The following is an 11,649-nucleotide window of genomic DNA, read 5'->3' as shown; positions in this document are numbered from 1 at the left end:
AAATTATAAAATAGATATAGCTTAGTGATTCTGTTTAGGCCAGCAGAGAAGGCCTTGCAGGCCCTGACGGCCCACCACTGGTCAAATATAATAAAATACAAAACTGGTTAAAATCAGAAAGGTTTCCCTGAAATTCAGTCACACTGAAGAACAATGAATGAGGCCAGATGACCCGGTACATTACGTTAGCATCACGTTAGCATCAGGTTGACACTGCTTGTGGTGTTCTTTCTCCAGACGTTCACCACTCAGGAGACCATCACCAACGCAGAGTCTGCCAGAGACTGGTTCCTCCAGACAGCCCACGATGTGAGTCCATCTGTTTCCTGTCAGCTGATTGGACGACACTGATAGAAACAGACTGTTCTCTGATCATAGAGAAGGAACACCACTAATCTATAGTTTGATTCTATAAAATGTAAATACTTACATGTGCAGTCGTCGGTAAATATACTCTGTCGCGAGATACATATTGTGAATATCGTGTCATCACATTTCTCTTCTCGTCTTCCAGAAATCTGCTGTGGCCAAACATTTCGTGGCTCTGTCGACCAACGCAGTAAGTCTCATTTAGGCTGTGTGTGCTATGCTACTATATGCTATGCTATGCTATTATATGATAATGTGTATTAATACATATAATAATATAATATAGTGTAGTATGTCTTTAAAGTGAAATATATAGTGGGTCATGCATAATACATATATATTATTACATATAGAAGTATAAATACTACAATATAATCTATAAATCAGTTTATTATTTTATTAGCATCTCTGTGAGCAGATAATAAGTGAATAATATTTCCTCTGTTTTGTCTTCAGGTCAAAGTGAAAGACTTCGGCATCGACACCGACAACATGTTTGAGTTCTGGGACGTAAGTTTGTGATTGGCTGACAGGTTGTGATGTCATCAAGTCTGTCCTGTCTCTGATTGGCTGTTACGGCCTTCATAAAGATTATTTAAAACAGTATTAATATTTAATATAAAGTTAACGACCTGGGTCTCCCCTCTTCCTGGTGAAGTGGGCGGGACTTCCTGTCTGTTCTCTGCGCTGTGATTGGTGGAGTGATATGTGATGTTTGCTCCTCCTCAGTGGGTGGGAGGTCGTTACTCTCTGTGGTCGGCCATCGGTCTGTCCATCGCTCTGCACATCGGTACGTCTACTCGCACGGAGACGATCATAATCTGAACATGTTTCATAATCTATTACCAACATCATGAAGAGGGTCACGTGACGTGGAAATGTTTACTGTTTCAGCTGATTTAATGAATGAAAAACACACAACAGGAAGTAGTTTATTGTCGTCGTCATCACCAGACTTTATAGAGTGGAAACTCTTCCTCCTCTTCGTCATGACTCAGTGAAACATAAACACACAATGACATCATCGTCTCTGAGGTCCATAAAGAATGAAAGTTGTATTTTACGTCATTGTTACTGTCTGTGACCCGTGACCTGTGACCTGTGTGTGTGTTTCAGGCTTTGAGAACTTTGAGCAGCTTCTGTCCGGAGCTCACTGGATGGTGAGGTCATCTGTGTTTCTATTGGTCCAACATTTAATCAGCTGTTTGTTTGTTGAAGGTAATAACACACACTGAATTATCTGATTAGTTAATGATGTTTAATACAGATTAAACGTGTCTCTCCAGGACAACCACTTCCTCAGCGTCCCTCTGCAGCAGAACGTCCCCGTCCTGCTGGCGCTGCTCGGTGTTTGGTACGTCAACTTCTTCCAGGCGGAGACTCACGTCATGCTGCCCTACGACCAGTACATGCACCGCTTCGCTGCCTACTTCCAACAGGTGAGACACGAGGCTCTGACCCACAGCAGACATCATCATCATCATTGATTGATTGATTGTGTGTGTGTGTGTGTGGTCGTCAGGGCGACATGGAGTCTAACGGTAAATACATCACCAAAGACGGCGTTCGTGTCAACTATCACACCGGACCAATCGTGTGGGGAGAACCGGGGACCAATGGACAGCACGCCTTCTACCAGCTGATCCACCAAGGTGTGTGTGTGTGTGTGTGTGTGTGTGTGTGTGTGTGTGTGTGTGTGTGTGTGTGTGACCCAGCTCTACTCTTCATCACTATGATGCTGTAACGCCGTCGCTTTAGTCGTCCTCTCCTTTAACACAACTCGTGTGTTCTTCTGGTGACGGTGCGTCTTGAGGCTCATACGTGACGTCACTCGTTGGGATCCTAAAGCTGCGTTCACACCAAACGCGACGTGAACGCACCTTGAGAACGTTCCTCAGACCGACATCTTCCACAACACTAACCTGCAGTTTGTCTCCACTTCTCTGTAGCATCTGTTAGCTTGTGTTGCTTTAGTTTATCTCTACTTCTCCCTCACGCTGCATCAACGTAGTCTGAAGACTTCCTCCACCGCTGTCAGTGCACACACTTTCAAAATAAAGTAACAGACTGTCTCACCCAGCCGAGGAAACTCTGTAAACGGAGCAGGCAGGTCCACATGGATATCCCTGCTGGCCGACCGTCTGCTGAACAGCCCTGAGCTGGGCTTCATGGGTCTTCATCTCCAACCCACATCCTGTACTTGAACCAGCGGCGCTTTTCTCTCTGAAGTGCCGCGGAGTTAGCCTGCTAGCTAAACTGAGACGGCTAAGCTAAGAAAGTGCACACTCAGTCACCGAAGCATAAACTAGTCGTAGCGGTCCGTAGTCGGTGCATAAGAAACACCGCTGCCACCGATGTGACCGAGCGTCCTGGGTTCTGTATGAGGTGCATTTATAAGACGGTAATAAGCGGAGTCAGGAGACCAGACCTCTCGCTCAGCCCACCACTTCTCTGTATTTCTGTCCCCCCCCCCCCCCCCCCCCCCCCCCTCGACCAGAAGCGGGAGTCGCCTTTTCTCTACGGCAACCCTGAAGGGACATATCATCTCCAATACAGAACGATAAACATGAGACAGTCTGTTACAATAATAATACATAAACTGCGTTAACGCGCGATAAAATAATTGTCGGCGTTAATTAATTATGCGTTAACGCGATAATAACGTGTTAACGTGCCCAGCACTAATATATATATATACACACACGCACATGATGTCTCGTCTTTAGATGTAAATATTGACTGGAGTGTGTATGGACGTGTGACCTTTGAACTCACTGACTCATCGTTTTCTCTCAGGTACTCGTATGATTCCTGCTGACTTTCTCATTCCTGCTCAGTCTCAGCATCCAATCAGAGACAACCTCCACCACAAGGTAACGCCCACCTTCAGCCGTCCTCTGCTCCAGAGACACCAGCTGTTGTTTGACACCACGTCCTCACCAGTTGACCTGCTCACCAGTTGACCTGTTGACCTGCTCACCAGTTGACTTGTTGACCTGCTCACCAGTTGACCTGTTGACCTGTTGACCTGCTCACCTGTTGACCAGTTGACCTGCTGCTGTCCTCAGATCCTGGCGGCTAACTTCCTGGCTCAGACAGAAGCTCTGATGAAGGGGAAGACCTCAGACGAGGCTCGTAGAGAGCTGGAGGCCGGAGGCCTGAAGGGAGACGCTCTGCAGAAGCTGCTGCCTCACAAAGTAACCAATTAATCAATCAGTCAGTCAGTCATGTGATCCTGTATATGTATAGTAGGCAGTCATGTGACCATGCTCCTCTCTGTCTCTGAGCATGTAGTGAGCTCATTTAAATGATGGTTTAGTGATGAAGACGAGAGAAGCGATCTATAAACCGTCTCTGTGGCGACTCGTCCTCTGACTCAGGGTTGCTGGTTTGATCCCCGGCTCCAGAGTCTCTGGTTTCCTTTCAAACGTTGAACAAACTCACATTTCTGTTTTCTTTTGAAGGTCTTTGAAGGGAACAAGCCGAGTAACTCCATCGTGTTCAAGAAGCTGAGCCCGTTCACACTGGGAGCTCTGGTTGGTGAGTTCTGTCTGTCTGTCGAAACAAACTTTATCAAGTTAAACAGGAGGTCGGTTGATATCAGTGATCATTTGGGACTAAACTGTAGAGAAATAATAATATTATTAATAATCCTGTGATTTCTCTTCCAGCGATGTACGAACACAAGATCTTTGTTCAGGGCGTCATGTGGGGAATCAACAGCTACGACCAGTGGGGGTGAGGGCACCTACCTGCACGCACGCACCTACCTGCACGCACGCACGCACCTACCTGCACGCACGCACGCACCTACCTGCACGCACGCACGCACCTACCTGCACGCACGCACGCACCTACCTGCACGCACGCACCTACCTGCACGCACCTACCTGCACGCGCGCACGCACGCACCTACCTGCACGCGCGCACGCACCTACCTGCACGCACGCACCTACCTGCACGCACGCACGCACGCACCTACCTGCACGCACGCACGCACCTACCTGCACGCACGCACGCACGCACCTACCTGCACGCACCTACCTGCACGCACCTACCTGCACGCACCTGCACGCACGCACCTACCTGCACGCACGCAGGCACCTACCTGCACGCACGCAGGCACCTACCTGCACGCACGCAGGCACCTACCTGCACGCACGCAGGCACCTACCTGCACGCACGCACGCACCTACCTGCACGCACGCACGCACCTACCTGCACGCACGCACGCACCTACCTGCACGCACGCACGCACCTACCTGCACGCACGCACGCACCTACCTGCACGCACCTACCTGCACGCACGCACGCACCTACCTGCACGCACCTACCTGCACGCGCGCACGCACGCACCTACCTGCACGCACGCACGCACGCACCTACCTGCACGCACGCACCTACCTGCACGCACCTACCTGCACGCACGCACGCACCTACCTGCACGCACCTACCTGCACGCACCTACCTGCACGCACGCACCTACCTGCACGCTAATCTTAATCTTGTGTGTCATCAGCGTTGAGCTCGGTAAACAGCTGGCAAAGCAGATCGAGCCGGAGCTGAAGAACGACTCTGAGGTCTCGTCTCATGACTCGTCCACCAACGGCCTCATCAACTTCCTGAAGAAGAACTTCACCTGATCCTCTGTGGCATCATCACACCCCCCCCCCCCCCCCCCCCCCCTCCCTCCTCTGTAGTCCTCTCTCATTGGCTGGAGTCCTGTGCACTTTGTCTGTAGCTGCTTCTCTGCAGATGTTACTGTAGCTGAAGCCCCGCCCCCTCACATAGTCGGCACTGGCTTTCAAAATAAAAGTCCTGTTTGTCACTGAATCCTGTGTCTTGTTGTGTCAGTGGAAACACCTTTGCAGGTGAAGTGTAGAGTCTTTGAGCTTCTTTTGAGGATTATACTTCTGTCCTCAAGCTGAATATGTTAGACTTATTGTATAGATGTATTTTATTTAGTGCTGGGCAACGATTAAAATGTTTAATCACGATTAATCTCATTGTTTTGCACAAAGTTCAATAATGAATTCTAAAGTAGTGTATTGTGCACTTTTATTTTAAAGTACTGCTATATGAACAACAGGTCAATAACATTTGGTGTAAACACTTTAAACACATCAGGTTCTTGTTAGCAGCAGTATTCCCTTTACACAGCAGCAGTTATAACACAGTTATAATGATTCTGATCATAGATATTCAGCCGGTGTTCACAACTTTATCTTCATGTGTGTAAGAGATATTTAAATACACTTCTTGAAAACTGCAAACCTATCTACGTCATGTTTTTATGTTTGTTAAATTCTCAGTAGTGATACTAAATGATGCTTATTATACATATTACAAACAAAACACTTTAAAAACTCTAAAACAATAATTTAAATGAATCATTTATTTTTTGCTTTTTTGTGGTGTTGTGGTCAGACACATATGCAACGCTGATTACCGTAATATGTGTGGTATTTGTTATAAATGTATGTTGGTACATAGAGGGTGATAAGAAGCTGTACATTGAGGGACTTAGGACCCAGGGGAATGTAGGTGAAGGAAACAGGAAGAGACTGAAGAGACGCCACACAAACAGCTGTTCACCGCTTACTGCACGGTTCTTGTGTTAAAAATGTCGTTTAATAATAAAACTGCATTAACGCGCGATAAAATAATTGTCGGCGTTAATTAATGAATGCGTTAACGCGATAACGCATTAACTTGCCGCACTAATTTTATTACTTATTAGTGTTGATGCGTTTAAAGCTTGTAAACGGGAAATATATACATATATTTATATATATATGAAACATTCACCCAAATAGTTTAAGAAGCCTTAATTTAAATATATTGATAATATAATTGTTGGAATGCTGTTAAGCATTCCAACTATTGTTCTTCAAATCTTTATACTTCTTATTATATTTCTTCCGTACGCTTTTTGAAACTCTTCTGCTCCTGCATATTTTAAGCTACAGAAACCGTTCAACTATCAAAATGTTCAGCTCTTTCAGCAGAGGGGTGCTATGACTTTTCATATTTCTAACCTTTAAACTTTATGAATTATTAAGCTTTTTGCAATTTTTTTTTTGAATGGGTTCCTATGGAGAAAATGTTCAAATCCTCTTCAACTTTCAAATCCTTCTACTTCCTCATACTTTCAGCTACAGACACCATTTCAACTTTCAAATGTTGAGAAAACCCTGATCTATTGCCGCATTATTCAGCTTTTTGATATCTTTTATACTTTTTGAACTGTCCCATTTTAACTTTTATGATTTTCTCACTCCTTTCCTGACTTTATAATGGGTGTGTATTGCGCAGCTTAGAGTGCGTGATGTCACCGCTAGAGTGAAGAGCAGCTTGAGATTCTTGTGAAAAAAAGATTTGTGTTTTGCCACTGTGTCCACAATCTTCACTCTTCATGCATAATTTCTGGATGTAGAAGTAGCTAATCTTGTCCTTGTCGTAGACAAATGACTGTGGAATCCCACAGATTTACACATTTGGCACAGAAGCCTGTAATTGAGAGGAAAACCAACTTTCTGCTCCATAGAGACCAATGTTAAATTTTGCTTCAAAAACATCTTCCACAGAACACGGTACCCCCATTTCTAAATCGCCAGTTCAGCCACATTTTTTACACTACAGACACAATTTTTACAGGATCTGTTCTTCAACTCATCCTTCCTCTCATTTATTAATATCGGAGCAATAGGAGCTACGGTTATGGGAGTTTTGAGGATTTGTTTGAGAGGTGTTTCCCTGTTTAATCTCCATGAAAAGGCTGCAAGGACACAGGTGTTTCTGATGAAGCTCATTAGTGATGTTGATAAACACACAGACTCACAGACACACGCACTCCTCTCTCTCTATCTCTCTGTGTCTCTCTCTGTGTCTCTCTCTCTCTGTGTGTCTCTCTCTCATACAGTCATTCAGGTTCTTAGAGATCTTGAGAGGAAACACCCCCCCCCCCCCCACACACACACCCCATTTTAAAATAAAAGCCCCACAGAATGAATTCTAACTGAAATGCTTATGATGAAGCCTGACATTTAATAACCTGTTTGTGTTTATCTAACATTATGAGTCCATCTCTTCCCCCCCCCCCCCACACCCCATTTCAAAATAAAAGCCCCACAGAGTGAATTCTAACTGAAATGCTTGTGATGAAGCCTGTCATTTAATAACCTCTGTTTATGTGTCAAACATTATGATTATGTCTCCTCTCCCCACCCAGCCCCACCCTTTCAAAATAAAAGCCCCATGGATTAACTGTATGTAAACATTAAGCTCAAAATTAGACTTTTTCAAATACTGCCATTACTATTACTACTACTACTACTGTTATATTATATACTACGACCACTACTACAGCTATTACTACTACTACTTCTACTACTTCTTCTAAATACTAATACTTCTACTACTAATGATACTTCTACTACAACTACAACTTCTAGTACTACTACTACAAATATCACTACTGTTGACATTTTTTAAGCCACAGAAACCATTCGAATATCAAAATGTTCAGCTCTTTCAGGAGAGGGGTGATATGACTTTTCATATTTGTAATCTTTCAATTCTTTGAATTATTAAGCTATTTGCAATTTTCTTTTGAATGGGATCTCTATGGAGAAAATCTTCAAATCCTGTTAAACTTCTTCAACTTTCAAAGCCTTCTTCTTCTCATACTTTCAGCTACATATGACTTGATATTTGTAATCTTTCAACTTTTTGAATTATTAAGCTTTTTGCAATTTTTTTTAAATTGGATATCTATTTTCAGCAATGTTTTTGAGATTCATTTCAGCTTTCAGCATTCCAACGCATTTTCAGCAGGAAATGCATTTTCTAGTTAATCATAACATACAAATAATTCAGTGTTTATTGGGAGTTTATTCGTCATCTGTGAGAAAGTGGCAGAAATATGACTTTATAACGTTTATCATGTTTATTTACTATATTTGTTTATTGTTGGAATGCTGTTAAGCATTCCAATTATTGTTATCCTGTTTCTTTATTGTTGGAATGCTGTTAAGCATTCCAACTATTGTTATCCTGTTTCTCTTTCTTCAACTTCTTCAACTTCTTCTATTTCTTCCGTACGTTTTTTGCTACTTATCTCCTTCCACATTTTTTAAGCTACAGAAACCGTTCAACTATCAAAATGTTCAGCTCTTTCAGCAGAGGGGTGCTATGACTTTTCATATTTCTAACCTTTAAACTTTATGAATTATTAAGCTTTTTGCAATTTTTTCTTTGAATGGGTTTCTATGGAGAAAATGTTCAAATCCTCTTCAACTTTCAAATCCTTCTACTTCCTCATACTTTCAGCTACAGACACCATTTCAACTTTAAAATGTTGAGAAAACCCTGATCTATTGCCACATTATTCAGCTTTTTGATATCTTTTATACTTTTTGAACTGCAGCAGTTTAACTTTTATGATTTTTTCAGCCCTTTTCTGCTTTTATAATGGGTGTGTATTGCGCAGTTTAGAGTGCGTGATGTCACCGCTAGAGTGAAGAGCAGCTTGAGATTCTTGTGAAAAAAACATTTGTCTTTTGCCACTGTGTCCACAATCTTCACTCTTCATGCATAATTTCTGGATGTAGAAGTAGCTAATCTTGTCCTTGTCGTAGACAAATGACTGTGGAATCCCACAGATTTACACATTTGACACAGAAGCCTGTAATTGAGAGGAAAACCAACTTTCTGCTCCATAGAGACCAATGTTAAATTTTGCTTCAAAAACATCTTCCACAGAACACGGTACCCCATTTCTAAATCGCCAGTTCAGCCACATTTTTTACACTACAGACACAATTTTTACAGGATCTGTTCTTCAACTCATCCTTCCTCTCATTTATTAATATCGGAGCAATAGGAGCTACGGTTATGGGAGTTTTGAGGATTTGTTTGAGAGGTGTTTCCCTGTTTAATCTCCATGAAAAGGCTGCAAGGACACAGGTGTTTCTGATCAAGCTAATTAGTGATGTTGATAAACACACAGACTCACACACACACTCCTCTCTCTCTCTCTCTCTCTCTCTGTATGTCTCTCTCCCTCTATCTCTGTATGTCTCTCTCTCTGTGTGTCTCTCTCATACAGTCATTCAGGTTCTTAGAGATCTTTAGAGGATCCCCCCCCCACACACACCCCATTTTAAAATAAAAGCCCCACAGAATGATTTCTAACTGAAATGCTTATGATGAAGCCTGACATTTAATAACCTTCTTGTGTTTATCTAACATTATGAGTCCATCTCTCCCCCCCCCCCCCCCCCCCACTTCAAAATAAAAGCCCCACAGAATGAATTCTAACTGAAATGCTTATGATGAAGCCTGACATTTAATAACCTTCTTGTGTTTATCTAACATTATAAGTCCACCCCCCCCCCCCCCCCCCCACACCCCATTTCAAAATAAAAGCCCCACAGAGTGAATTCTAACTGGAATGCTTGTGATGAAGCCTGTCATTTAATAACCTCTGTATGTGTGTTTCATACTTTCTGATTCTGTCTCCTCCTCTCTCCCCCACCCAGCCCCACCCTTTCAAAATAAAAGCCCTTTGGATTAACTGTATTTAAACGTTACGCTCAAAATTAGGCTTTTTTGTTGAAATAATGAATGCTCTTACTAATACTGCGACAATTACTACTACTGCTGCTACTAGTACTTATTCTAATGCCAGTAATACTTCTACTACTACTACAACTTCTAGTACTACTACAAATATCACTGCTGTTGACATTTTTTAAGCCACAGAAACTGTTCGAATATCAAAATATTCAGCTCTTTCAGGAGAGGGGTGATATGAATTTTCATATTTGTAATCATTAAATTCTTTGAAATATTAAGCTATTTGCAATTTTCTTTTGAATGGGATCTCTATGGAGAAAATCTTCAAATCCTGTTAAACTTCTTCAACTTTCAAAGCCTTCTTCTTCTCATACTTTCAGCTACATATGACTTCATATTTCTAACCTTTAAACTTTTTGAATTATTAAGCTTTTTGCAATTTTTTTTTGAATGGGATGTCTATGGAGAACATTTTCAAATCCTCTTAAACTTTTTCAACTTTCAAATCCTTCTACTTCCTCATACTTTCAGCTACAGACACCGTTTTAACTTTAAAATGTTGAGAAAATCCTGAGCTATTGCAACATAATTCAGCTTTTTGATATCTTTTACACTTTTTGAACTGCAGCAATTTAACTTCTATGATTTTTTCAGTCCTTTTCTGACTTTATAATGGGTGTGTATTGCGCAGCTTAGAGTGCGTGATGTCACCGCTAGAGTGAAGAGCAGCTTGAGATTCTTGTGAAAAAAACATTTGTCTTTTGCCACTGTGTCCACAATCTTCACTCTTCATGCATCATTTTTGATGTAGAAGTAGCTAATCTTGTCCTTGTCGTAGACAAATGACTGTGGAATCGCACAGACTTACACATTTGGCTCAAGGAGCAGCAGAGCGACATGAACTCCAACAAACTGCTCCATTAGACTCCATGTTAAATCTGACCACTCATTTCTCAAAGAAAGCAGACGGTACCAGTTTTGTCTATTGCTCTGCAGCTCACATTTTTAACACCACAAGCATAAACATCACATTACCGCGTTCGGCAGAGTCTTATCTTTCTCACGGTATCCATATTTTGGCACTCAGACTCCCGCTTTTTGTTAAAAGGGGCTTTGTTCAAAATCACTGTTTACTGTAATGTTTCTTAATCAGTCTGCCTCTAACACCAGGTGCGTCGTCACCATGGCAACCAGTTACACACGCATGCAGGCTCTCTCTCTCTCTCTCTCTCTCTCTCTCTCTCTCTCTCTCTCCCCCGCTCTCTCTGTCTCTCTCTCTCTCTCATACAGTCATTCAGGTCTTAGAGATTTTAAGAGGACTTTCCACCCCCCCACCCCATTTCAAAATAAAAGCCCCAGAGAGTGAACTCTACCTGAAATGCTTGTGATGAAGCCTGTCATTTAATAACCTCTGTTTATGTGTGTCAAACATTATGATTATGTCTCTTCTCCCCCACCCAGTCCCACCCTTTCAAAATAAAAGCCCCACAGAGTGAAATCTAACTGGAATGCTTTTGATGAAGACTATCATTTAATAACCTCTGTGTTTCATACATTCTGATTCTGTCTCCTCTCCTTTCTCCCCCACCCAGCCCCACTCTTTCAAAATAAAAGCCTCATGGATTAACTGTATTTAAACGTTAAGCTCAAAATTAGGCTTTTTTGTTGAAAAACTTAATGCTCTGACTAATACTGCAACAA

The 11,649-nt window shown here is 42.4% G+C and overlaps 1 protein-coding gene across 1 annotated transcript in view; it reads left to right on the top strand.

The window, feature by feature from the left end:
- Window positions 1-5,202, top strand: part of gpia (glucose-6-phosphate isomerase a) — an 11,875-nt gene extending 6,673 nt beyond the window's left edge. The window contains exons 7-18 of the mRNA XM_076083260.1: window positions 238-309; window positions 515-559; window positions 826-879; window positions 1,099-1,159; window positions 1,486-1,529; window positions 1,656-1,808; window positions 1,892-2,021; window positions 3,166-3,242; window positions 3,438-3,566; window positions 3,834-3,909; window positions 4,041-4,107; window positions 4,889-5,202. Coding sequence (XP_075939375.1) covers window positions 238-309; window positions 515-559; window positions 826-879; window positions 1,099-1,159; window positions 1,486-1,529; window positions 1,656-1,808; window positions 1,892-2,021; window positions 3,166-3,242; window positions 3,438-3,566; window positions 3,834-3,909; window positions 4,041-4,107; window positions 4,889-5,012 — 1,032 coding nt within the window. The 3' untranslated portion in view covers window positions 5,013-5,202. The remainder of the gene's footprint in view (window positions 1-237; window positions 310-514; window positions 560-825; window positions 880-1,098; window positions 1,160-1,485; window positions 1,530-1,655; window positions 1,809-1,891; window positions 2,022-3,165; window positions 3,243-3,437; window positions 3,567-3,833; window positions 3,910-4,040; window positions 4,108-4,888) is intronic.
- The last annotated feature ends 6,447 nt before the right edge of the window (window positions 5,203-11,649 follow it).

Source organism: Anarhichas minor, unplaced genomic scaffold (assembly GCF_050575085.1).
Source record: "Anarhichas minor isolate MPS153535 unplaced genomic scaffold, ASM5057508v1 ptg000125l, whole genome shotgun sequence".
In the NCBI taxonomy this organism is placed as follows: domain Eukaryota; kingdom Metazoa; phylum Chordata; class Actinopteri; order Perciformes; family Anarhichadidae; genus Anarhichas; species Anarhichas minor.
The sequence above is the reverse complement of the archived record's forward strand: the minus strand, read 5'-3'. Positions and strand labels throughout refer to the sequence as shown.